Source organism: Manduca sexta, chromosome 14, assembly GCF_014839805.1.
Source record: "Manduca sexta isolate Smith_Timp_Sample1 chromosome 14, JHU_Msex_v1.0, whole genome shotgun sequence".
Classification (NCBI taxonomy): domain Eukaryota; kingdom Metazoa; phylum Arthropoda; class Insecta; order Lepidoptera; family Sphingidae; genus Manduca; species Manduca sexta.
Genome location: NC_051128.1, coordinates 11,317,807 through 11,344,870, shown reverse-complemented (window position 1 = coordinate 11,344,870; position 27,064 = coordinate 11,317,807). Strand labels below are relative to the sequence as shown.

Sequence of the window (27,064 nt, the reverse complement as noted above, 5' to 3'; positions counted from 1 at the left end):
TATTTCCTTTAATGTTGATGTCCTAACATATTATATCGTTGTTTATCGTAATCGATATGTTTATGTTGGTCGTCCGGGCGCGAACTATTTGTTCGTCACTCGTAACTGTTTCACTGAACTTATTTTATGAAGGTCTCTTTTTTCACCTGATTGTAAGCGTGATGCCGTCCAGATAGTTGTTGGTAACAGATGGCTATCACGTCCTATTCGACACAATTATGCCGACGTATTAAGACGTTTCTTCACGCTACGGCGAAAGGACCCTGGATTGTAGGAAGGGAACTCGTGCCCAAGCAAACTATTCCAAGGTCTGATGGTGCGGCATCCAAAAGAGTTGGTGAACCTATAGCTTGTGACAAAACAAAATTTGGATTTAAAAAGTTTACTATTTGGACGGCACGTTACTTGATGGTAAATAATCATTGGAGTATATATCCCACATGATTTTAAACTGTCTCAGCGGCGTAGTTGTATTATGGTACGAGCCTCCTCTACTACTGAGGATTAGGCCTTAGTCCACCACGCTGGCCTAGTACGGATTGATAGACTTCACAAACCACCAAAATTTCTTCAGACAACTTCTTACAAGCAGATTCTCGTGATGTTTTCCTTCACTGTTAAAGCAAGTGATAATTCTCAAAGTATACACACAATTTTAGAAAAGTTAGAGGTATTGAACCTGCGGACCTTCGTCTCGCAAGTTCCACACCCAACTAGGCCATCACCGCTAAAATATAATCATAGAAAACTGCGAAAAAAAACATGTTTCGCGATAAACGCACCCAGATTATGATAATGGAAAAATCTAAAAACCTAGGTCGGTCTGTATCGGTGTCGTGTCTAATTCGGTGCGCCTTATCATGCTGTATCATATTCGCAATCTCTTGCAACTCCGATAACTAGCCCAGCCCTAGGTTAGGGTTGTCACTGCAATCGATTTTATCGATACTATATTTAAACTCTTTATTGTGCATCATGTATAGAAAAGGGAATATACAATAGAGATTATGAACGAAAATTGCGGTCTTATTGCTATTGGTGATTTCTACAGGCAACCTTTGGATGGATTTAAAATAACTAGGAAGGAAACGAGCGGTCATTATTGTATTCTATAGTTTAAATTTAGTGATTGTTTTGTTAGGCGTAAGATTTATTTTTCTTTTTTTTATAGAATTTTTGATTTCGATATACCTTTTAATAACCAGGAAATAAATATCTTTATCATATCGAGGTGTCGATATAAACCATCGATTATACACTGGCACATCACTAACGCTCAGTGCACTTTCCTTATCACAAACCTAACGTTTTTAATACTTGATATAAATATTTGTGTATTAACATAGACAAATATGCTGGTTGCGTTTTTGTAAAATATTTATCATGAAATATTTATGAAACCACATTGAATCTTTAGTATTTTTATGGTAACTATGTTACTATGTTTAGATTTATTTGGTGATTTCAGTAATATAGTTATTTATATACAAAGTGACCCCACTGTACCTGATGGTTGAGTGGGGTTCCATAGAATGTCGACTGACCAGAGATGATTACTCCTCGGCAGTCGACACAATTATGCCGGCCTGTTGGAACCAAATATACACAGGCTGACCCCGGAACGCGACTTATGTGGGCCACTATGGCGGGTTTTAACACCTTGTGTACGGAGGTTGCTATCTGGGCGGATATAAAATGAATCCTACCACCAGTATACCTTCACACGGTCATAACCATTTTAAAGGTATTATATGTGTAGGTGAAAAATTGTGGAGCATAATTTTTCCTTCCCAATATACTAAATAAAAAATTAAGTACATTAGTTTCAAATAAAATTGTACCATGCGCTTCCAGCGTGATAGAGTCCAATTTTGATCACAGATAAATGTATGATATAATTTATCTAGAATTTCTTAGTCACTATTACTTACTTATAGAGAAGAAAGATAAAATGCTGCGTGCTAAGGTGAACTTTCTTATCAGTTTTTTTATAGCTTTTACCAACCCCAGAACTCCTGATCGGACCCCACGGCTTATCTAAATGCCTTTATCTAACATCACATATCAGATACGTCACGATTCTATGTTCTTATCAGTAGCAGTCTCTATGCAATCCCTCATGACTATCTCTACCATATTTATATAACTTAATTTTGACTCTACATTAATTTTTAGTAGCACTGAATCTAAAGCTTTTCCCTAGGGGTAAGCAGAAGTGCAACTTCTCCACGTTTCTTCGAATTTCTGTCCCAACTGTGTCTTTTCATGTCCCATCGTATCATTGACAAAATGTATTGTGTAAAAAATTATAAAATTGATTTTAATAACTTACTGGTTGGCTCGGTGTCGTTTGAATGCTCGGTACGACTACCGCTCTGAGGTTTTGGGTTCAAATCTTAAGTTGGACAAACTAATTGGGGTTCTTTAGTACTATCATTAGACGGGCCTTTGTGTTTTGCAATGAATGTATAATTAATGTTACATTAATTTGTATACTCTTGGTATAACTTTTTTAAACAAATAAATGTTTTTTTCTTCGGGTACGAAAACCGTGAGAATGTGTGCGTGTTCCCCACTGGGATTGGACTTTTTAACAGTATACGATTCGACCAGACATTAAGGCGACTTTGACAATTAAACGATTTTTGAGTTACGTCACTTTATGAAGGTGTTCCAAGAAAATGCATTACAGTAATTTCCCTGATTTTTTTATCAACAACGAAACTTATCAGTGATTACTGACTTTAATATTTCGGAATATTTATTATCTTTCAATGACCTATGATTTCGACGGCTCGGTGGCTTAGACTAAGTTGGTAAGTGGGTTCGATTTTGGACAAAATTAGTGCTAAAGTACATTGGGTCTAGATTGAGTCTTCGTAGTGATACTCATTAGTTACTTACTCACTTAAATGAACTAATTCTCAAAATAATTATAAATTAGTCATCGGGTTTCTACGTGTGATAGAAATAGTTGTATATAGTTGACGTAATCGAAAGGTTAAAAAACTTATAGTAGAGTCAGTCTCTTCGAAGAACACATTATCTACACTATGTAACAAAGAGCTTTATATTTATCCATTTAAATGTAGAGTCTTGAAGTATATTGTTTTAGAAACTAATTATATAATTTGGGTATATTTAAAAATAATTTTAACACGATAGGAATTAAGTTTAATTTTAGCAGAAAATATTTTGTTGATATTTTTTGGCCATACTAGGTGTTGCTTGTAGCTTCTCCCGCGAGAATATCTTTCTAGCTATAAAAGTCTCTAAAAAACAACGCCAGTGCCATTCTATTCAGTTATTACTGCGTTTACTTCTAACAAACATACAAACATTCTCACAAACTTTCGCATTTATTAGTAATATTGTTTCCAAAATGGAAATAAGAGTCGTAATCTCTATGCTGGTAATGACCAATTCAGTGAGTCAAGTCATGATGAAGCTAGTTTTTATATCCGATGACCTCAAAAGAAAAGAACTTTAACAAGGACCCACTGTGTTAATAGACAATGGTAGCTTGTGTGTCGTAGTCGTTATTTTTATGAGAGGACAACGCTCCAGATACGGTTGTTGGCCTGTATTATACATCAGCTCTGTATTATATACTGTCCACTGCTAGGCACGGCCTCCTTTACTACTGGAAGGGGTCTGGCCTAATCCGTGGAAGACTTCACGTACCCTCAAATTGTTATAGAGATGGAGCGAGAGAGATTTTTGTATATTGATAATAAGCGGATAACACAAATACTATAATAGTTTCAAACCAAAACTTCTAACTTTGGAACGTTTTGTATATTTTACTTTGTTTAACAACATTACGTCCGTCCTACCAAGTAAAAACAGGACCTTATTTTCATTTCTGACGCTCTATAACTCTATTACGTTAAAGCCATAACTATACATAACGGCTTAAAAACCTTTTCGTATGTGAAAACCGCCGAAAATTCAAATTAAAACTAAATAACATCAAGGTCATGCCGCCCACAAGTTTTCAATTCACACGCGCGCCTCCACCAATCACAGCGTGACGCACACACACGCGGCACACACGTCATTGGTCAACTTTCACTCTCGAATACAGCCTACATAGTTCTGAATGCCGTGTGAACCGTTCCGATTGGTCGGATACACTGTGACCTTTAACGCTATTGGCCGTTTTACATACATATAAACTATGTATTTACGGAAGTAAGTTTCAGGGTTTATGTAAAGCGTGCGTATGTAAACGCTTCCTTATCGCTTTCCCGCGTAAATAGGCGGCTTCCTCGGGAAGCTTTGTGATACATCGGCTTCTTTGAATATTGAGAGTAGTACCTACGACTTGGTTATTTAGTGAAATGTAAGATTTGGCGTTGATTACTTCTTACTGATTTTTCTATAGTAAAATGTAGAGTCAGTGCAACATAATCTAATACGGGCGAAGGACGAATATTCAAAATTCGACACAACTTAGGTACTAATAATATGCATAATTGTTGTCTAGAAATCGTTCTAATGATAATTAAATTTTACATAAATTACGAATCGGGTTATATGGGCCCTTCAGCACTGTAATCCAACATGTTACGACAAAGGTTTTTACAAGTATCTGCTAGTTCTGATGTAAATTCCCCTAACATACTCTGAGGAATCTTACAACATAATACAAGATAACCTTCTTTGAGATAACAAACACTAGCATTCCTGTTTAAGAGCAGAAACTAGTAAGTGAAACCTGTTTATAAATAATCGAAACCGCCTTAACACATTGACAATACTATTTTTTAGTTCCTATAACTTGGTATACATAACACGTTTTTCCCGCGATAAAAAAAAAGTCCAAATTAAGTTAAGAATCCAACTTCTAAGTAAACGAATTGATAACCCACAGTTAATGTAAAAATTTTGTTTCAGATCAAACAAAAGATAACCAAACGGACAAATCATCTCACAACGGTAAGTTAATTTAACTATTACCTTATCTCTTTGATTTATATAAATTCAAGTCATGGGTTCGATTCCCGGAACTTTTATACAAAAATATGCAGTAAATGAAGATAAATTGTGCCAAAATCCAGGACATTAAGCAGTAGACTCTTAGCTGTAAGCAGGAAATTTTAATTAAATTTATTACCTGAACACCCTAATTTAAAACTGTAAACATCATTAGAAATTCTAAGTTCTATCCCTGTCTACCTCTCCACTGTTATAACCGTGTACATTTACCAAATTAAAACGTATCAATTCAACTGCAACAAGAGATAAGCCGGAATAATAACTGCCTAATCGAATGACATTGAAACTCCTCTAGCTACCCTCAAACGATACAGATTGTTCATACAGATCGGCCAATCGTAACATTAATTACAATCTAAATAAATACAATTATGCGTGGGCCGTTCACAGGGTGTTTATAAAATGTACAAATTTAAAAAATATTTTTTTATTGCTTTGAATGACGAGTTGAGCTTGCCGTTCGCCTGATGGTAAGCGGTATGACCGCTTATAAACAATAGAAATACCATCCAACAAATTGAATTACAAAATATCGTTTGGTATTCCAATACGCTCGCAATCCTGAGATCTTAAGTCTTATTATGTCCAGTAGATCAGGATCAAATCCTAGATACCAAAACAGGTTAATAGAAATCACAATACAAACAATGAAGAACTATGATACCCGAGTACGGTAATTTATTTTATTTACTCCCTGTAAATTATTTTATTTTATTTACTTAGAAAAGCTATTTGTATACAAAAGCATTATATGAAGCCCGGGTTAATGATTATTTCCGGTATAAAGTGACCTATATAGCTCTCATGGGTAGGTGTAGCTGCCTATTAGTAAAAGAATTATCAAAATCGTTGAGTTTCATACAAAGTTTCCCGTAGCTCGCAGTTGTCAATCCGAATAATCGAATCTCCACTGTGACAATACACAATATGTTACTTTAAAATATAATTCACTCAAGCGAATCAAACCGAAAGGACCTACCATTAGGCAACAAATCTATTAACTAATTCTGAATATACTTAAGTTATTATATTTCTCGCGGCCTGAATTGTAAAGGAGATAAAGCAACATAAAAACATCCTTAAATGTACATATAATGATTAATTATAATTAAGAAAATATGATCTTTGAGATAACCTTCCTTCTTGGCTAGATACAGCGTTATAATAAAGTTCTTATACAGATTTTACTGGTGGTAGATTTCATGTGTGAGGCTCCGTCTGGGTAAGTACCAACATAATGTCTATTTCTGCCGTCAAGTAGCAGTATGATTTATGGTTGTGTTCTATTTTGAAGGACATTTTTGCCAGTGTAACTACTGGACATAATAAGACTTATCATCTCATAACAATTCATGGTAATGGATGGTGTTTCTACTGTTTGTGGGCGGTCGTATCGCTTACCATCAGGCGAAAGGCAAGCTCGTCTGGTCTTTTAAAGCAACAAAAAAATACACTGAAAAATCTCTATTAATCATTCTTACGCTTTTTATACCCGTGGGGATAGTCAAAGGCGCAACTGGCGCACCCACTTTACGCCGTTTATTCTGTCTCATGTGATAGATGACGAGTTTATCGATATATCGGGCACAAATTCCAGCCTCCGGGCTATTACTAAGTAGAAATACCCAATTTTGCCCGACCTTAAGATCGAACCCGAGACGTCAGTAATGTAGTCGTATCGTAATACAACTACGCCACAGAGGCTATCAATCACGTAAGTATAAAACGCGCATAATCTAAAAAGCATATATAAAATGTGTACAAAATTATATGTATAGTTAAATATATTATTACATTTCTACGGCCTGTCAAGATGCATGTCTTGATTAAAATGCAATAAGTTGATAAGTGCAGCGTTACATAAAGCCTTTGGGACCGCGAAGAACATTTAAGGAAAAAATCATTCCTATGGATTGAATCTTGACTCTTTCATAAACTATTTCACTACATTATAATATTACTTCTCTATACGAGACTAAAAGCAATAGCTAGTAATCAATGTAATGAAATCAAAAGGAATAATGCTGGTCGTAACTTTGATACTCAATTCGATTTTCAGATCAGAAAAATGTAATCATATTTCAATTCGCAAGATCTCGTTCTCTCGTGAGTTACTCGGCTGATATATACACTTAATATCAATATAGTACTACTAACACTATCTACCCATTTAAAATAAAGCGTGATGTACAATCCGCACTTATATTTCACGCACAAACTTAACAATTTTACACGAATCAATAGATTACACGTTTCATATTAGTAACAGCCTATGTTTAACAAAACGTTTTTTGATAACCGCCAGGTCACGCGATAGCACCGACCAAGCTGGAATCGGTCTAACATTTTGGCATTTTTATCTTATACTATTTTATATGGTTGGTGCCGAGCGCTCGGCGAATTTTAGAATGTATGTCTATGACTATTAAGTTCATAATAAGTATTTAAATATAACTGTTTTATCGGGATGTTGGCTGAAACTATACCAGCTAGTTATCATAAGTCACTTTCCTACATTTGAAATATATTCAGTGAAATAAATTAAAAATTCCCTAGTACTAGTATCGCAAACGAGATTTATATGCATTCTACTGCTGAATGATGTTCTTAGTTACTCTGTTTGCTGAAACGAATTGGTTTAGTTTTTACAACCCGTCTTCTTCCCATCTCCCTTGTAAATAATGTCTTGGGAAAATAAAACAACCCAAAGTATTGTCCATTCGAACCTAGCACCTCTCAGTCTTCAGCCTAGACTCGCAAATCCATTTTTTCGACGACAAATATCATATTAGATTTTGCAAAAAGTTTAGGCAAAAAGCTTCGCCGAGCGCAGTTGCTATGCCGATGTATAATGTAATTAGATATGCACCAGTTAATTCTGAAACGCCCGGCTTTTCAGGCTTTCAGCATGCTTATTATGCTATCCAAGTTAAGGAGAATACACCGACTATGTATGTAAGTTGAGGAAATCGTTTAGGTTTCGTAATGGCCCTTGTACTGTGGCAATTTGGTAAAAATGAATTAAATAAATAATATTTAAATCTACGTGACACAAGGATATAACTCAAATAAAATTAAATAAAATATCTATAAATAATAAATTGACTACCTCGGTGGCGTAGTTGTATTGCATGTCCGGTACAATAGCGCTCTGAGGTCCTGGGTTCGAATCCCGGGTCGGGCAAAGTGATATTTGGGTTTTTCTGCTCAGTATCAGCCCGGAGTCTGGAATTTGTGCCCGATATGGCGATAGGCTCGACCCCTATCACATCATGGGACGGAACATACTTGGCGAGAAGTGGGTGCCCTAGTTGCGCCTCTGCATTACCCCTTCGGGGATAAAGGCGTGATGTGATGTATGTATGTATGTATAAATAATAAATTAACAATAATGAATTCTAAAAAGAAAAATCTAATATAACTATTTTATAACAATGTTGGATAATGCGATAGTGTGTTATTAATTTCGACAATATCACAGTGTGGAACCTAAACTAAAGATAACGTATCAGGTAGCCTAGGTCTTTGATAAAACGCTAAATTTACAAAAAAACGCGGCGATAACACTGGGCTATCGGAACCGATGACACCGCGCACAGTACTGTTTTCTAATATATTATTTTTTTAGGTTTAAAAAAGTATTTTTCGGGTTTGATGGTTTGTGAATTTACGGTTCGTTTGAGTGAAATGGAACGTGTGAAACGCTTGTGGGTATAGTATTGTGTTATTTATAAGTGTTTTGTGTTAGCGAGTAAGGATGTGAGATATTGGTCTTCAATTCGATCCCAGGCAGGTCTGAATTTTAAGTATGCGTATAAATAATCATGATTCGCTCTAAGGGAAAGAAATTCATCGCGAGACCGGCATAATAAGATTTATTAGAGGTTGTAGATACTTTAAAGTCGGTGTTGAGAAGGAAATAAACAAAAATAAATGACCTATTTTTTTCGTAGAATACTTAGTGCAAGTCATAGTGAGACAAAGATCACTTTATCTTATATATTCAATTATTTATTAAAAATTAAGCCTCATGTCTTTTTTTAATATGTGCGTGTACGGCTCCTGTTGTTAATTATAATTGTGGCACGAAAATGTTACCCAGAGCACACAAACGTCAGTAGAAACTAACTTATGCTCGCCTCTCCACCATAATATATTTTTTAACGGACTTAAGATCTGTTATTCGGGGACAGTGTATATTGCTATTAGTAATATTTTTTCAACTAGGTCAATGATTTTAGGAATATCTAGAGACGAAGATAAATTAAATCTTTTAATATTAGAATTTATATCCTGTCATATAAAAATCCGTTTCGAATATAGTATTAAATTATGTATTATTTCGAGACTAGTTACTTAGTATTTTTTATGGCGAATTTATGTATAATAGAGAATTAAACCATTAGTATTAGGTCAAAGATAAGATGATGAACTTTAATTTAATATAGACTACATAAAATATAATGTTTTACATCATTATATTTTATCTAAAAAAAAACAATTTTATCTGCCTTTTGAGTCCATCTCCAAAACATTTGTTTTGAAAACCTCATGTATTTTTTTATCTTTATTAAAGGAACCTCGTCGTGTTTTTACGGCAATATCGCTCTATGCGTCCGTTTTCATTGGTGTTCAATCAATTCTCAGTTATAATATAATATCAGCCTGTATTATATACTGTTGCACGGCTAGGCACGGGCTTCTTCTACTACTGAGAGGGATGCGGCCTTAGTCCACCACGCTGTCTTAGTGCGGATTGGTAAATTACATTCGCCCTCAAAATTCCTATAGAGAATTTCTCAGGTATGCATGTTTCTTCTCGATGTTTTCCTTTACCATTAAAACAAGCTTATAATTCACAAAAAATACACACATAATTTTAGAAAAATCAAAGGTGCCCTTGGATTTAGAATCTGCAGACATTCGTCTCGGCATAAGTTATAACAGACGTTTTGGTTCCCATTTTAGTTCATATTTTGAACAAATCTATACTATTATATAAAGCTGAAGAGTTTGTTTGTTTGTTTGTTTGTTTGTTTGTTTGTTTGTTTGTTTGTTTGTTTGAACGCGCTAATCTCAGGAACTACCGGTCCAAATTGAAAAATTCTTTTTGCGTTGGATAGCTCTTTGTTCGTGGAGTGCTATAGGCTATATATCATCACGCTATACCCTATAGGAGCGGAGCAGTAATGGCTAATCTCAGGAAGTACCGGTCCAAACTGAAAAATTCTTTTTGCGTTGGATAGCCCTTTATTCGTGGAGTGCTATAGGCTATATATCATCACGCTATACCCAAAAGGAGCGGATCAGTAATGGCTAATCTCAGTAACTACCGGTCCAAACTGAAAAATTCTTTTTGCGTTGGATAGCCCTTTGTTCGTGGAGTACTATAGGCTATATATCATCACGCTATACCCAATAGGAGCGGAGCAGTAATGGCTAACCTCAGGAACTACCGGTCCAAACTGAAAAATTCTTTTTGCGTTGGATAGCCCTTTGTTCGTGGAGTGCTATAGTCTATATATCATCACGCTATGACCAATAGGAGCGGAGCAGTAATGAAACATGTTGCAAAAACGGGGAAAAATTATTAGTTTTGAGAGCTTCCGTTGCGTGCGCTGCGTAAACGGTTAAAGTTATGCAACAATGATGCATGACGGGATTGTTCCTCTTAAAAGGTTCTAAAAATATATATTATAAAACAAAGTCCCTCGCTGCACCTGTCTGCCTGAACGTGTTAAACTCAAAAACTACCCAACGTATTAAGATGAAATTTGGTATGGAAACAGTTTGAGACCCTGGGAAGAACATAGGCTCCCGGGAAACTACTACTTTTATAACGGAAAACTTTAGCCTGAAAAACTTTATAACGCGGGCGGAGCCGCGGGCAAAAGCTAGTAGTTTATATGGACGTTCGTGTGTGAATATACGTCAATGTTTCCAAATACATATAAAAATCACACCTTTTTAAGAATAACTGACATAAAAGTTACACATAAGCAGTGGCGAATGGTCCATATAACTCGATTCCGGCTTTCCTTTATGTAGAATTGAATTATCATCATTCCCTTTCAGAAAATACCGCCTTCCGCCACTGAAAGAAATATTTTAAAATTACCAAAGCTTCAGTCTAATCTGACTGAAGTATACTTATATTAAAATCACACCGGATCTCACAAAAACGCAATTTTTATACCCAATACCCATTGCCTTTTGAACGAATGAAATCACCAGCGGTCTAAACTACCCTAATCTCTTAAATAGTGAAGTAACCGCCTCAGTCCGTCCCCTAGTTGGTTGTTTAACACCTAGCCGACGTAGAGACAATGTATTTACACGCTGGCTCATTCATGCAGCATCAAAGAGCGGCCCCGAGACTCAGTACTGTCTGATTTAGAAGAGATCGCGGATTGAAATATTATGATTTAATAAAAACCTTTAAAATAAATATATACTTTATTTATCACGTAGGCGAATGAATATACACTTGTGATACGTTAAAACAATTTATAATAATTATGATTTCTAAATAACAATTCCGATCAATATAACTACGGACTTTTTATTGTAATTTGATCATTGTATCTCGGTTTTATTTATTTTCTCTATTGTACAATTATTCTGTATTAAATGTGTTTTATATATTAAAAGAAAAACGATTGAGGTCACATGATAGTAAGTCGGCATGTGACCTCGTATACATTGTAAACCTTAAACATGATAACCAGTACTACATTCAAGTAGTAGTATAGCATAATAATGTACTACTGTAGTAAAGTCTGACTCGTGGTATCCTTTTTACTAGAGATATCTCAAAATGGCGGTCATCATGTTGTCCGAAATAAACAATAATTTATATTTCTAAATTCCACCAAATGCGTAATCCATAGTAATATAACCTCAGATTTATTTTGTGTGGATCTGCAAGCGAAGAACATAAAGAAATATTTTCATTGTATTGCATGATGCCTAATCATTAGCTTATCATCAAAATCGACAATTAGATACCAATAAGTGATATGTGACGTCATTTTTACGATTAATGCCACTTACCACAATCGTTGCATCAATATAATTATAGTTTTAGGAATAGATAATATTCAGTTTGTAGAAAATCCGGCTGAGTATAAAATATTCATAACAATTTAAAATAGAATACTAATTGAAACTAAACATATTTATTCTACGTAACGCACAAATCTACCAAGATGGGTACCAGCGTTTAATTCTCTATATATAGCCCAATTAAAGGCAATCATCGTCATCATCAGCCTTTGGAGGTCCACTGCTAAACATAAGCCTGCCCTAAGAATTCCAAACGCTGTTAGAACTGCCCTGCATCCAGTGTGTTTCTGAAACTAAACATTCACACATTTAATGACTTCTTTAAACACAGTCATATAATTAAAATATAAGCTACTGTTTATGAGCAGTTACCCGCCGCGAGCTCGTGTTATGTTAAAACATATTGTTCAAACCGCCACCGCCTCTCATTCGCACCACACGACATCAAACGGACAATTTGCGTCCGTTTTGTAACATTTACTAACCCATTTATTTTGTATTCAATAGTTTTTGCACAAATTCATTTACACTTCGCTATGTATTAAAGGGTCTGATTGCAGTAACCGTTGAGGTTAAAAGACTAAACTAGGGGTTGCTTGCGGCTTTGCTTGCGTGAAAAACCTTTCCTGTTACAAAAGTCAATCATTGTATCTGTAGCGATTTTTAGGATTGCATCGCCATCTATTTTAAAAATTTTAATATTTTCTAATGGAACAAATTTTAGGGTTAAAAAGTAGTTTATAAACAAATCCAGTATATTGTCTACCTAGGTCCAAAATTTGATCCAAAACCGTTCCGCTGTTTCTACGTTTACTTCTAAAAAAAACCATACGATACAAAATTTCGCATTTATAATATAAGTAACATAAAACTAGCTTATGTTCACGGCTCCGTCTACATACTACGTTAGTGGCATAAAAAGAAGTCTATAGCACTTAAGATAAGGTATTTCAAAGTAAAAGGAATTTTCTGAATCAAAGCAATAGTTACATAGGTTAGCGTGTACAAACAAATACTTCAGCTTAGATATGAATGTTTATGTACATAGACGATTAGTGATTACTAAACGACGCAAAAACTGTAGTGTTGTTTGGAACACATGAACAAATACTTACATACACGGTACCATCGGTTTTGAAACCTTTATAAATTTAGTTTCGACTTTTTTTCCTAGATGGCATTGTTATTATAAAGTTGGAATTCCTTAATTCGATTTTCGTCCACTTTTAATCAAACCCAGACAATATTATATTAAAAAAAAATTGCAAACAGGAAAATTGAATCCAGTGACTATTCATCTGCCGATTGCAACCGCTTGATTAAAGACAAGGAATTTCCGAATTCAATGCAAACATTTCATTCTTAGAAATTGTTAAGATATTACCAAGAATTTTAGCCTATCTTAGTACTAAAGGTTAATGTTTTTTATCGCATCGTTTCGTTTTAGATAAATCCTCTACATAGAAACATAGTTATAATATTATTTTATGAAAATAATTTATTTCTACCTTTAAAATGTAAAAATTATTTAGATTCCGTCAATATTAACTACTACCAGTTCGCAAAGCAATTCTCACCAGAGAAGAATGGGCAAAAATGTTGATGTAGCTCTTTTCAAAATTAATTTAAGGTATGAACTACAGTGCAAGATACAGAGAAAAATTTTACTTTTTGATGACGAATCGAATCCATCTATCGAGGGTAGTGCATGATAGCCTAGTTATGAAGGGCATCGACTGCAGAGACGAATGTCCGCTGGTTCAAATCCCAAGGCAGACACCACTGACTTTTCGAAGTTATGAGTGTATCAGTTATAGGTTTAGCGGTAGAGGAAAATATCGTAAGGAAACCTGCGTAGCTGAGAATGTTCCATAAACAATTCGAAGGTATCTGAAGCCTTGTCAACCAGCACTACGACAACATGTTGGTTAAGCCTAAACCCTCTTATAAGTAGAGGAGGTCCGTGCGTAGGAGTGTATTGTACAGGGCTGATATTATTATTAATGACGGATGGAGCAATCCGCAGCACAGCAAAACATATGCTGCTTGGTAGCGAAATAGACATTGCAGCGATAAACCGGCCTGCAGCGATAAACACCTCTGCCTATCCACTCAAGGCTAAAAGCGTGAATTTACGTAAGCTATCTTTCTAATCACATTACGGATCTGTTGCAAAAGTATTTTATCTTCACTAAGCACTTTATGTAGCGTCATAAGTGAGCTATTTTTGTGTTGTCAAGTTTTTGGATAAGTATATTATAGTTGAGACTTCAGGGATTGATTTATCGACACACTTACGTGTTCTATTGTGGCAGAGTTGGTACACCTTGTGTACAGTGGTCGGGCGGGCGGGTATCAAATATATCCTACCACCAGCAGTTGACAGCAGTCTTGACTTGGTTAAGGATTATTTAATAACTAAAATTTATTTTATACAACAATTTACTCTAAGTTAGGCTCATGACTCCGCTTGCTATCACCTCCCGAAAAATGTACTAATTTAACTACCATTTTTATTTACGATATTCCAAGATTTGAAATAGGTATGCTTAATCCATCCAAAACCATTCAGCTATCATGCATGATGACTAATATCGAAACAACTTTGCATATTGATAATATCAGTTCTAATTCGTCTACCTTAAGGAGGTTATTTAAGATTTTCTCCCTCGAAAATCGAACCAGCTACCAGAAACTCGACCACCGTATTCTAGGTCATGGTTATCATGAGTTTTGAAAAATAACACACGATAAATTACATAATTTATTATCACATTTTTCTACGTATTCAGCAAAATTATATCTGATAAGGTATCGGTGATAACGGTTAGAAAATATTAGCGAGTGCATATCGGTGCATGCATGCGGCATGATCGTAATTACCTAGGCTAAATCTACAATACATCCTATACCATTTAATACCGACAAAGCAACCATGTGTATGTATAGGATTTAGAAGCTTTTGACGGCTTACAGCCTAAAAATAGAGCTAAAAATATTTACGAACATCATTAAAAGGCCACCATTATATGTGTATTTATGTATGTATTGTTTATCAATTATTAGTTTTTATTTATTAATATAATATAATATAATCCACTGCACTACCCTCTCTTTCTATTTCTCGTTTTTATATCCATCCCATGGTTGTCAGGAAGACTGTCTAGAGCGATAAGACCGCCATTTGTACATGTGCCTTTTGTCTCTCTTTTATTCTTATATCGTTTTTTTCTGTTTGGTACAATAAAGAGTAAATAAATAAATAAAGTGCTGTAAAACTAGTGCCCCATGGATGTCGTGTTCCGGGATCAATCATTTCAAACACGCTAGCTTAATTGTGGAGTCTGATGGAGGATCACTCTTGGCAGTCGGCACTATCTAGACCTACTCCGCTTACCATCAGGTGCAGTGTGATCAATTTTCCGTGTCCTAAAAAGCACCGATCAAGGCAGCCATGATTGTTAGGTTCTATATGAAAAAAGCAAGACGTGTTCAAATAAATATATAGTTGAACGCTAGATGGCGTAGAATAAAAGTAACATAACAAACGAGTAATTTAAAATTAGCCTCTCACGCCTTCTACATTTCTTTTCCTTAATTTACAAAGAGGTTCTCGCAATGATAAACACTAATATCTAAAATTACTGCTATAAACCAGATAATCAACAATGTGCCTTGTAATTTATACCCATACCTTCGTCTTATCAACCCGTTCCTAACAAGACAAGCTTCTAAATTATAATATAATAATTACATCGTCGCTATATCAAAATATAATCACACAAGTACCCTCCTACGGTTGGTCGAAGGCGTTCTTTCCTATTGAGAGGCTCACACACATTACCAGGGCTAACATAGTCTTAGATTATCAGATTTAAGTATGCTGAAGAGGCGGCGAGCATGGTTATTTACAAACAATGTTAGACAATCAGTTCCACCGAACAGTTCATACTACACAATAACCTATCAGATTACCGGCATGCCGCGCGATTCTTTACGTCTGCTAAGAAATAGAATATGGGTTAGGCTTAAGTAGTTCAAGTTTTGTCTGTTAAACCTAAGAATTCTTCATAAGATTATGCCAGCCAATATATGTGTTTCTTTCCTTAGACCATAGCGGTGGACTAGCCGAATACGCTCTCGGAAGTAAATACTCATGGGCTGAAATAAATTAGTAAATACAGGACTGCTATCATATCCTCGTCATAACAAGTGATAATTTAAGTATGTGTTATATTAGCAATATTGCAGAAGATCGCATTTAGTATAATTATTTTATTGCACATTATATAAACCTTTCAAAGCTGCTGTGAAGTTACCTTGATAGTATCTAATAACTTCAATACAGACGCGAAAATCTTGTAGAGGCTATAATGCAAAACATTTACATCCATTCTAGCAAAAAATCTTTATAATAAAGAAACCTAACAACTACATCGAGGGAGCTATGTAAATGAAAATAAAAATTTGCCGAAAACAGTTTTCAAACTTCGCCCAACACCCGAAGAAAGGTCGGCACAAAGTCGTGAAGTCCGGAGAATTATTCATAAAATTAACAACTCTTCAACAAATGTTTGTTTGAAAAAACTTATTACTGTTATGTTGAAAGGAATTGTTCAGGGTTCCTCGCTTTAAGGTCACGTTATAAGGAAGGCGATCTTGGTTGTGTTACCATCCGAACCATAAAGTAAAAACGGAATTTGTATATACTAACCGAATGTCCGATATTAAAAATAATAAAAATTTCAATTGTTTCATAGCACTCGCCAGCGTAATGTGCAATTTATGCTTTGAGAGGTTTAGGTACCATGTTATTTGACAGTCATGGATAAATATATTATAATATAGTAATATCAGCCCTGTATTATACACTGTTCCTCTAGTAGGCACGGGTCTCCTCTACTACAGAGAGGGATTAGGCCTTATGCCACCCTGGCCTAGTGCGGATTGGCAGACTTCACATAACCTCAAATTGTTATAGAGAACTTCTCAGATGTAGGTTTCACAAGGATTTTGTCCTTTGCCGATAATTCACAAAGAATACCCACGTAACTCTAGCAAAATCAGAGATGCCATTGGGTTTTAAACCTGCAGATATTCGTCTCGCCAACTAGGGTATCGCCGCTATTATCATTAAGTAAAAGTATATTATTATTAACATACTATATTTTATCTATATCAAGTAGTATACATTATACAAGCATTATTTCTATTGTTTGACGAACCATAAATAGAAATATTCCCGATCTTCGAAAAGAAAAGCATTGCGTAGCACTCTTCTGCGTACGGCATTAATTACATGTCTCATAATTCCGGTAATCGGATCAAAAATGAGTATATTATTCGATGCCAATGTTGTTATTCTAAATAATATCCAACGTGTCACAAAGAGAGTGCGTGGAAAAATCATAACACATAAAGACATGAATTATATTATCGCAACTAGCGACTGCAGCGAAATGGGGCAAATTATATTTATTACAATAAACAATGTCATAGAAATATATTACTTATAACTATTGATTGAGCGGTTTTTATCGCGTGACCCGTTTTTAATCTCCGCGTTGTGGCGTACTGCGTCGGCGACTTTAGGTTGACTATCCATATGAGCGTGATGAGCTATAAAAAAATGAACCGATAAAATCGCTGCGATATCTTTAGTTCATTACTGGTGCATTTTTATTAGCTCGCTGGTCATTTATAGCGCAGCACTAGTGGACAGCGATCTTAGGTGCACCTTTTATCATTTACTTGTTGAGATAAATATTTTGGATCGATGTTCGATCAATAACAATTGTTTCGGGTTTTTACAGCTGTAAGAAGTATTTCCTTTGCCATATAAGAAAACGCAATACGATATTGTAGTTAGGCAAAATATTGATGTTGCGCATTAAATACACGCGTTGTCAGTACATATAAGCCGTCTGCGTAGGCCCTTATTTCTTATCCCAGTAATTTATAACTCAAATGTCCTTCAATCCGGACTTTATTTACCAGAAATTAGCAAAACAGTCCACTGAGATATCATAATAAAGTTATTAATCATATGAAAGTCTAACCAATCGGACTCTCGTACGAAAACATAATTTTATATTATTTTATTAACCAATGAAATCTCCCACAGATCGGCGGACGTCCCACATGACTCGCTAACAAAACATAAAACATTCAAAATGGTGGAGAGTCAAACACAACACTTCTGCCTGCGGTGGAACAACTACCAGCGCAGCATCACTAGCGCCTTCGAGAACCTTCGGGATGACGAGGACTTCGTGGACGTGACCCTGGCGTGCGATGGGAAGAGTCTGAAGGCGCACCGCGTCGTGCTATCCGCTTGCAGCCCGTACTTCAGGGAGCTGTTGAAAGTGAGTAGCGACATCTAGTTTTCGGAGAAGGAAGCTTTTTGTTTTGAAGGGTTGAGTTTCGGGCAGTGTCAACCTTCTTAGTTTCTAGTTCAAATTTCGAACGCGTGGTTAATTTTTACACAAAATTCTTACCTTAGTAGTGAATAATCTGTATTTTAAAAATATAGGGCTTTTATTATGTACCGATGTGAAATAATTTAATGTATTCCAGCTATCACATTTTCTCGAACAAAAATCGGTAATTGGTATTTAATTAAAGGGTTCAATATTATAATTAAATCAGGGATATTACGCAAAGTTACAAATAATAAGTAACTAAACTTTAAAAATCATAACCATCGACATCGTACACATACAACTGCGCAACCATCAATGTGTGCAATTAAAAAAAAATACAAAAATGAATTGTTCAATAATGTATCAATGTCAGGTGTGGGGTTCGAACCCACGCTCCCTCTCGGGAACCAGAGCTTAAATCTGGCGCCTTAGACCACTCGGCCAACCTGACTTGTAGAGCCTTGTCGAATTTAACCTAAAGTTCATAGTAATAGCACTCACTAAATAGCATGCAAAGCTTTATTTAAAAACAACCTTATGGGTTAACTGAAGACATTATCAAATCGACCGGCATTGTCGATATTTGACCACTAACCATAAGAAATCGTCATGTCTCTACGCTAAAGGGTTTTTTCTCCGCGAAAAAAAATATCTACGCTAATAATTATCGAAGAACCTTAACTTAATATTCCTACTGCATTCCAATTTTTAAATCAAATATCAATCAATATGATATTCGAGAATTTACTCGACATTAAAACGAAAATTACAAAACGTGTCGACAAAATCAAACACCCAAATCAATTTTAAAATGTTTTATCGAAAAAAGCGGTAGTTTTCGCGTGAAAAGTTAAACGGGCGACGAAAACAAAATACCCGTGGAATAGAAATATGATGCGAATAACTTTTTTCCACTAATGGACTAACGCAGTCAATAAATAAAATAATTCCGTGTACTCACTGTGCCGCGTGGGATAACAGACCAGGCTCTAAAGATATTTTAGTTTATAAAACTAACTTAGTGTCTTAAAATCTGTTTGTCATATGATCTCGGTCCTCTTGGCACTATTGTGGTGGGACATATACTTCTACACTGGGTAAATATCTGAGAATTTATGTCTCTAGATACACCTAATTATAAAATTGTATTTCCTTTTTGTTGTTTTGTTTCCTACCTCATAAGAAGTTTAATTTATTGTAAATTATATTTACCATCCAATCTGTTCTAATCATGAGAAATAATTACTTTTCTCAATACTAAAAAAATTACTTTAGCCGGTAAAGACACATAGCAACAACCAACTCTTAGTTAGAAAAGATAACCTAACAATTAGTCCTACACCATATAAATCTTGGCAATCAAAAACAACGAAACTTCAGACATATGATCAACACAAATCAAATCGCAGATTATGAGGCCCTTTACCCTTAGAACCAGTGCCGTAATAAGAGCAGTGTGAGTGGTGCGTCCAGCACAGGGCGCAAATCCTAGCAGGGCGCAAAAACGATTAGACCAGAACTTTTGAGTTACTGACCGTATAAGGCTAGTTATAGCACTACGTAGAACTTGTGGGATCGCAGAAACTCATCCTCCAAAATTAGGATAGCAACAGTGTACACACAGCCTAACCGTCCCAGTGTAATAACGCATTCACCATGAATATTTAATTTGATTCGACTCCGGTTAATTGAGTTTTTGTTTATTTAGGCAATAGATATTTCAAAACATTTGAATAAATATGAATGTTTTGCGCGTTATTTTCTATATTTTAACTGTTAGTACAATATTGTAGTGTTATAGATTTACTGTTTGATTTCTATGAATTGAATAAGATTAGTTTATTAAAATGTATTTATTCGCGATGTTGTCTCTTTGAAAAAAAAATCCTGGAATATAAACGCTCTACTTTTTGACAATAATAAGTATGGCTACATAGACTATATTTAAAGATGCCCCATATTGTGTTAACATGTAAAATAAAACCACTATAACAAGACCCCTCTCCACAGTCAACGCCATGCAAGCACCCAGTGATCGTGCTCCAAGATGTGGCCTTTACGGACCTGCACGCGCTGGTCGAGTTCATCTACCACGGCGAGGTCAACGTGCACCAGCACAGCCTGTCCTCGTTCCTCAAGACCGCTGAGGTGCTGCGCGTGTCTGGACTCACGCATAATGACGGAGCTCAGACTGCGGTAAGAATCCAAACGTCTTCTTACCCTAAATAAAAACGTAAAATTTGTTATTAGCGTAATTACTTGAAACTTTAAATACAGGACGATAAAAATAACAGCGCCTTGCACTACGTAGTATATCAAAGTATACTTTGTTAGTGGTCACAGATGGATTAAGCGCTTTCCTACATTCATAAATACTCATCGTTAATAGACCTAAATTTAAAACGGCACTAACCCCTATCTCCCCAACAGCCGCTGCTGCAGACGATGCGCACCTCAGCAGCACCATCTCCACATACTCCGCCGCACACCGCGCACTCAAGCCACATGCCACACACGCCCAACTACACCGAGAAACTCGAGGAGGCCCTCCTCCAACCATCCTCTAGCGTGCCGCCGATGATGCGCAGAATCCCGCTGCCGCCCCCGCGCCGCATGAGCAGCTCAGCAGACAACTCCCCTGACGTCATCAAGCGCCCGCGCCACGACAACAATAACGAACAGCCACAGATACATGCAGCAGACTTCTCTACAAAGAACCACTCGATGGTGAACAACCGAGCCCACGCCGAGCCCGGAAACAACGGCAACGGCATCAGCAATAGCAGCTCGTCCCCGTCCCCCCGGCTGATCGACGAGGTGAAGAACGAGCCCCTGGACATGATATGCCCCTCGAACCCTGATATAGACAGGAGCACTGATGATACACCGCCGCATTCCCATCATCGGCCAATGGTGAGTTATAAATGACAAAATCATTTTAATAGATCAACTGATACTCATATAGGTGCTATGTCTTATTGATTGACTTGCACCATTCTTAATTTAATTCCAAGGTTAAAAAATATTATGTAAATGTGTTTAGTGTAGTAGTCAAAGAACCCACGGGAAGTGAAATGTTATCTAGTCGAACACTTGAGAAGTATCCAAGTTATTAACCAGTCAATATTGCCATAGACCTATATCTATAAAAACGCAATACTTACTTATCAATACAATTTACACCATAAAGTTTAACACAAGTGTGAACATATAAATATGCACATCAAGTTCAAACGTAACCAAAGAGTTAGATAACACGTCCCAGTGACCCCTAAATAGAATAGGGAGTCAAAATTCATTAGACGTAAACAGTAAGGCAACACTCACAACACACTAGCATCGACTGACCAGACTGCAGGGATGTATTAACCGAATATTTGGGGGGCAATTCCGCGAGCACCAATGGACATAAAATGAACTTGACTATCTGTTTTACTAGTTAAATATACAAGTTTTTAAATACCGGAAAAAGATAAATTATAATTTCTCACTTTCTTTAAAATAATGAAAATAAATATATTAAATATCTCACGACCTTTCGCTGTTTATTTAAAAATGGAACACTTGTAATACACATTTACTACCACATCTAATAATTCATATATCAAAATAGCCCCTCACAAACCAACCTAATTTATCCCTGCCTACCCATGACATTGAAATGTACCCGTATAGGCGACGTCTAGCCAGCTAGAATCCGTACCCGGAACTCGACGGGTATCAGGTAACGTTATACCCGATTACAGTAGCTTATTGATCGACATGTCTATTTAGAGAAGACGTAGCTAAGTTAGCGAACGAAGAAATAGCTCACACGGTGATAAATGATTACCAATTCCAATGAATTCTAGAAAATTGTAAGACGTATATTTAAGGAATTTAGATTTTGCAGTAAGTCTGACATTCCTAGCTAATTATGACCACGATATATATACGTCTAGATAGACTTATTCAATTAAAAACTAATCATCAATTCCAATTTGTTGTAATTGGCAGTATCGTTTTTATAATTATGCCAATGCCAAGTTAAAAAAAAGGAAGCTCATGTGCATATATATAATATTTTAAAAATTGTCTTTGGCCGGGTGAAAATGAACACAAAAAACATATAAAAATAGCATAAAAATACTAAAAAAAAAACCTTAAATAGGAATAATTTCAGGATACGTATATACTGTCAGGATTAATAGTTCTTTATATAAAAATAAAATAATAATGGAAATTTTTATATAATAAAACAATATAAAATATATACTACCTAAACGAATTGTTAAAGTCCAATATAATTATAAAAAACACTATTACATAGCTTTCCTTATGTCAATCATTAAAGATATTGATTACTTAATCACAAATCAAACACGTTTTAAAACACAGAGCTAATATCTGAGGCCATTATAATAGTATCTAGTTATACAGTTAGAAATCTCCGGTCACTTTTTAAAGTAATCATTTCTTTTTATTGCTTGAAAAACAAAACTTTTGTTATTTTCAAGTTAAATTGGAATACCGACTAGTCGCGGAGTTTCTTTACATTTTTATGTCTACTAAAATTTTTAGAGGGCAATTATTTCTCCAGTTATGAGTTAGATAACTTTTATCTAACGCTAAGTTGACTTAATACGTCTTAGGTTCGATTCTGATGCACACACCTCTGGCTTATCGATGTTCACTAATTGTACTACTGCATACGAGAGACTTTACTGATCTTAAGGTATTTTTTTCCTCGAGCGCGGCAAAGTGACTCAATTGTACATGATGGTAAGTGGAGTGGTGTCCAATAGAATGTCGACTGACGAGAGATGATTACTCTTCGGCAGTCCATTGATAATATTTCTGCACAATAAAGTGGATGAGAATACTGGATACGTTACTAAGATAAAGGGTACGTAGGTTCTAATCTTACCAAGAATTATTTCAAACTCCTAGAAAAATATCTTCAAAATTCTTAGTTTAACCAAAATACGTAGATCCATAGTATAATGTAAAATGTTTGTTATCAAATATCAAATGAGCTGGTATGACTGACATAAAAATGCGGTTATGTCATGAGTTATCATAAATATGTAAGATATCAATTACTAATCCAAGTATTCTAAATAAAATTCTTAAAAAATGGCAGACAGACAATGCACTGATTAGACAGATGTAACAAGTTACCAACGCGTGAGCTACGCAACCATCTTTCATTTATATGACTTAGATTTTATTCCCTACCTGAGAATCAAACAGCACCTCAACAGTATTACGCTTCCCTACCACTAAGCCAATGGAGTGATTATAACGTCATCAAAGACAAATATTCGTATTGTACTTTATCTAAATAACTAAGATTACTTAATTGTTATATTTTTATCAAGCTATAAATATAAAATTGCAACCGACCTATTAAGTAGATAGCATCTTAATGGTTATGAAAAATATCGGATTAATAAAAAGAATCTAATTTAGTATTTTTATATGGCTTTTCAAGGTACACATCTGTGTTCCTAATTTATCATATTTCATAAAACAGTATACCTTCTTTAACAATAAATAAATTACTGGTGGTAGGTCTCTCATATGTGGGAGTCCACAGGGTTAGGCACCACCACAATGTCTATTTCTGCCGCCAAGCAGCAGTGTGTAGTCACTGTTGTGTTCCGGTTTTAAGGACATCGTAGCAAGTGTAACTATTGGACATATAACACCTCATGTCTCAGGACGGCGACCGCAGTGGAATACCAAACAATACTTTATAATTCAAAGTGTTAGATAATGTTTTTACTGTTTATGGGCGGTCGTATCGGTTACCATCAGGAGAAAGGCAAGCTCGTCTCGTCATTTAAAGCAAAAAAATCGTATTTCAACCATTCTAATCAAGAACCAAACTCATGAACTCTAACGACGTTTTAATCCTTTTATATTATGTTTAATAACTTCTCGTAATCGGTTTTATTTTACTGACTTCGGCAGATATAGATTAAGATTTATAGCGGATTGAAGGCAGTAAATACTTTTAAAAATAATTTTAGGAATTTACATTGAATTACTCGGCTTATTATTTATAAAGAATTTTGCGTTTCCGGATTTGAAAATGCTTTGGCAATAAAACTTAGATTTCAGACCGAGGCTTAGTAATTATAAAAATTAATAATATATTGTTTTAATTCACATGATCGGCTGTAACAAAGATTTGTTTATTTATCAAAATTTTATCTTATAATATGGATATCACCTTGCCAATTAAATGCTTGCATTTATTCCACGAGTAATAATATTTATATCTAGCGACCTCACTCGGCACGGGTAGCAACAATGATAATCTATAACCAAATGTGTTCTATTGGTCCATTCGCTGCCAACCTTCGCAGGATCGCTACAGCCATTTTAGAGGCCATAGGGAACATACCTTCGAGACTTCGTACACAGATTTATTTTTAAAGACATTCGACTGATAGCCGTTTCCAAAAATTCGTTCTGGAGTAAACCCCACTATGCACTTTTCCAGGATAAAAATAATCCAGGATTTGGATGATCAGTGTACCAAATTCACTAAAATCTTTTCTGTAGTTATAATGACTTTTAACAAAAAATCATATTCTTATCATTAGTAGGTGGGTAGGGCAACTAAACATTTAGGGGAAAATTATTAGAGACCTTCATACTCCATTGTTAGTGATTAGATCAACGCTATCATAACATGGGGACTTTCCCGTAATTTACATGTTATAATTTTCTAATATTTATCGTAAATCATCACACATTTACACTTAAACTGTCACCCACAAAACAATGTCAAAAACTTAGCGTAAATAAATTGAAAAATATATATTTTATGTCAATGTTCTATGTGCATTATTCCACAAGATATCCTCTAGAAATTCAATAACCTATCATATTGATTTTTGATTTCCATTCTAACTGGATTTACTCTCTCTATATAATCATGAATGTTTTGTCGCAGGGAGGAGGCCCTCCATCACGCGGCAGCTCAGCGGATGCTGAAGACCGCACGCCACCACCGCAGCTGCCGCCTTCGCCGTTCATACCGCCACCAGACACCAAGCTCTTCACTCCCTCGAACACCTACAACTTCACCATGGAAGCCCTCACTCAGCATCCAGGACTTACCAGTAAATATTGTTTGCTTTAGATTAAATTACTTCGGTATAGTGGTCAAATGTCATCAGAATTAACCCAACTGGATAGCGATACAGCATAACAACCTCGCAATCGCGTATTTAAGACGGGGTTACTTTTTTCAGCAATAATTTGGTACGGTTATTGCTAGCAATAATTGATCCATCTACAAGAGATTTAACGCAGTTAGTTTTCTGATGCTAATCAATACGTGTTCAATTATTTCTTGCCCTCGTAGATGATCTGCAAGTCAACAAAGAACAAATTAAAGTCCTGTACATTTCTACGTTATCAAACTTCGGTTCCATGTTTGGTGTTATCGGACGACGTCTTCACATATTTTCGACTTGTTTGTGACTGTGTATTATTTTTTTTATATTAGAACTCAGAAGAGGAGAATCCATGTTACCAATTCTTTTCATTTAACCAAGTGACTAATAATTTCCTTCAAAACTGATCAAATAAAATTCAACTGCCTAGCTACTACTTTACATCGGCTTTCGAAATTTCTTAAAATCTGATTTTGATTAAGTAGAATCAAGTTTGTTAGTGGTAGAGTCACTCTGTCTTAGAATAATCTACGCAGTTAAATGGGTAGTGCTGTTAAGCCAGATATGAAAAGGTTTTGTGTGAGGTGTTTGCGCTGACGCTTACGTGTTGTCGGCAGATCTGCAGAGCCCGCTGTCCGCCGACGGGATGGCCAGCACGTCGCAAGGTGAGTCCCAGCTTGTCTAGCAACAAGTTTATTATGCATTACCTACATATACTGAGACCAACGATATTTTTAATGCACTGTCTGTCGTATGCCACCATCACCGCTTCCTCTCTGCTCTGTCATTACTAGGTTTTATATATCATTATTAGGTTTTATATTTTACAAATGTATGAGGCAATTGTCACGTGACATTTATATATGTATGACTAATATATGTATTTATATCTCCTCTTAACATCTGTATGACTTCATTTGTGCTCTGTGTTGTATTTAAAGAGAGATTTAATGTTAGCTTTTGTGTTATGGTTCGATGCATCGCGTTGTTTGCCATTATCATTTAGAATAACGTTTCGAGAGACGTATGGGCCTGGAACATTGAACCACAACGCAATGCAGCGTGCATGTCCATGTATTGTAACATAGTTTAATGTAATATACAATGAAGATATGCCGGCTTGTTTAGATGTGGCGAGATGCGCGCTCCCTGAACCCCACTCCCGACTCTCCACTTAGGCTTTCATTTTGTTATAATTTTTCCCGATTGTTTACGCGTCATTCATTCCTCACTCGGAAACCTCCGGTCAGTATGTACTATCTTTACCTGATTGGCTGTAGTGACGTACCGTAAGAAGATTCGAAAGTAAACAAGTAAAACAGTCACAGTTCACATTGACGGTACGTATGAGTTTACGAAACAACCAACTTCGGACGAATCATTTCTAAAAACACTATCAAGTTA

At 35.7% G+C, this 27,064-nt stretch overlaps 1 protein-coding gene and 1 non-coding gene across 12 annotated transcripts in view; one reads left to right on the top strand and one right to left on the bottom strand.

The window, feature by feature from the left end:
- The window catches only part of LOC115447056 (broad-complex core protein isoforms 1/2/3/4/5), a 142,960-nt gene that overhangs the window by 101,448 nt on the left and 14,448 nt on the right, over positions 1–27,064 (top strand). For 5 of the 11 annotated variants that reach the window (XM_037438620.1, XM_037438617.1, XM_037438618.1 and 2 more), the window contains 6 exons: positions 4,900–4,941; positions 18,191–18,431; positions 20,499–20,684; positions 20,919–21,401; positions 25,435–25,603; positions 26,278–26,325. In XM_037438620.1, coding sequence (XP_037294517.1) covers positions 18,240–18,431; positions 20,499–20,684; positions 20,919–21,401; positions 25,435–25,603; positions 26,278–26,325 — 1,078 coding nt within the window. In that variant the 5' untranslated portion in view covers positions 4,900–4,941; positions 18,191–18,239. Of the gene's footprint in view, positions 1–4,899; positions 4,942–8,507; positions 8,713–18,190; positions 18,432–20,498; positions 20,685–20,918; positions 21,402–25,434; positions 25,604–26,277; positions 26,326–27,064 lie in introns of those variants that run through there. The other 6 variants (XM_037438614.1, XM_037438621.1, XM_037438616.1 and 3 more) reach the window with 6 other exon arrangements.
- Trnal-uaa lies at positions 18,856–18,939 on the bottom strand. Its single transcript has one exon. It is a non-coding gene; the product is annotated as a tRNA-Leu (tRNA).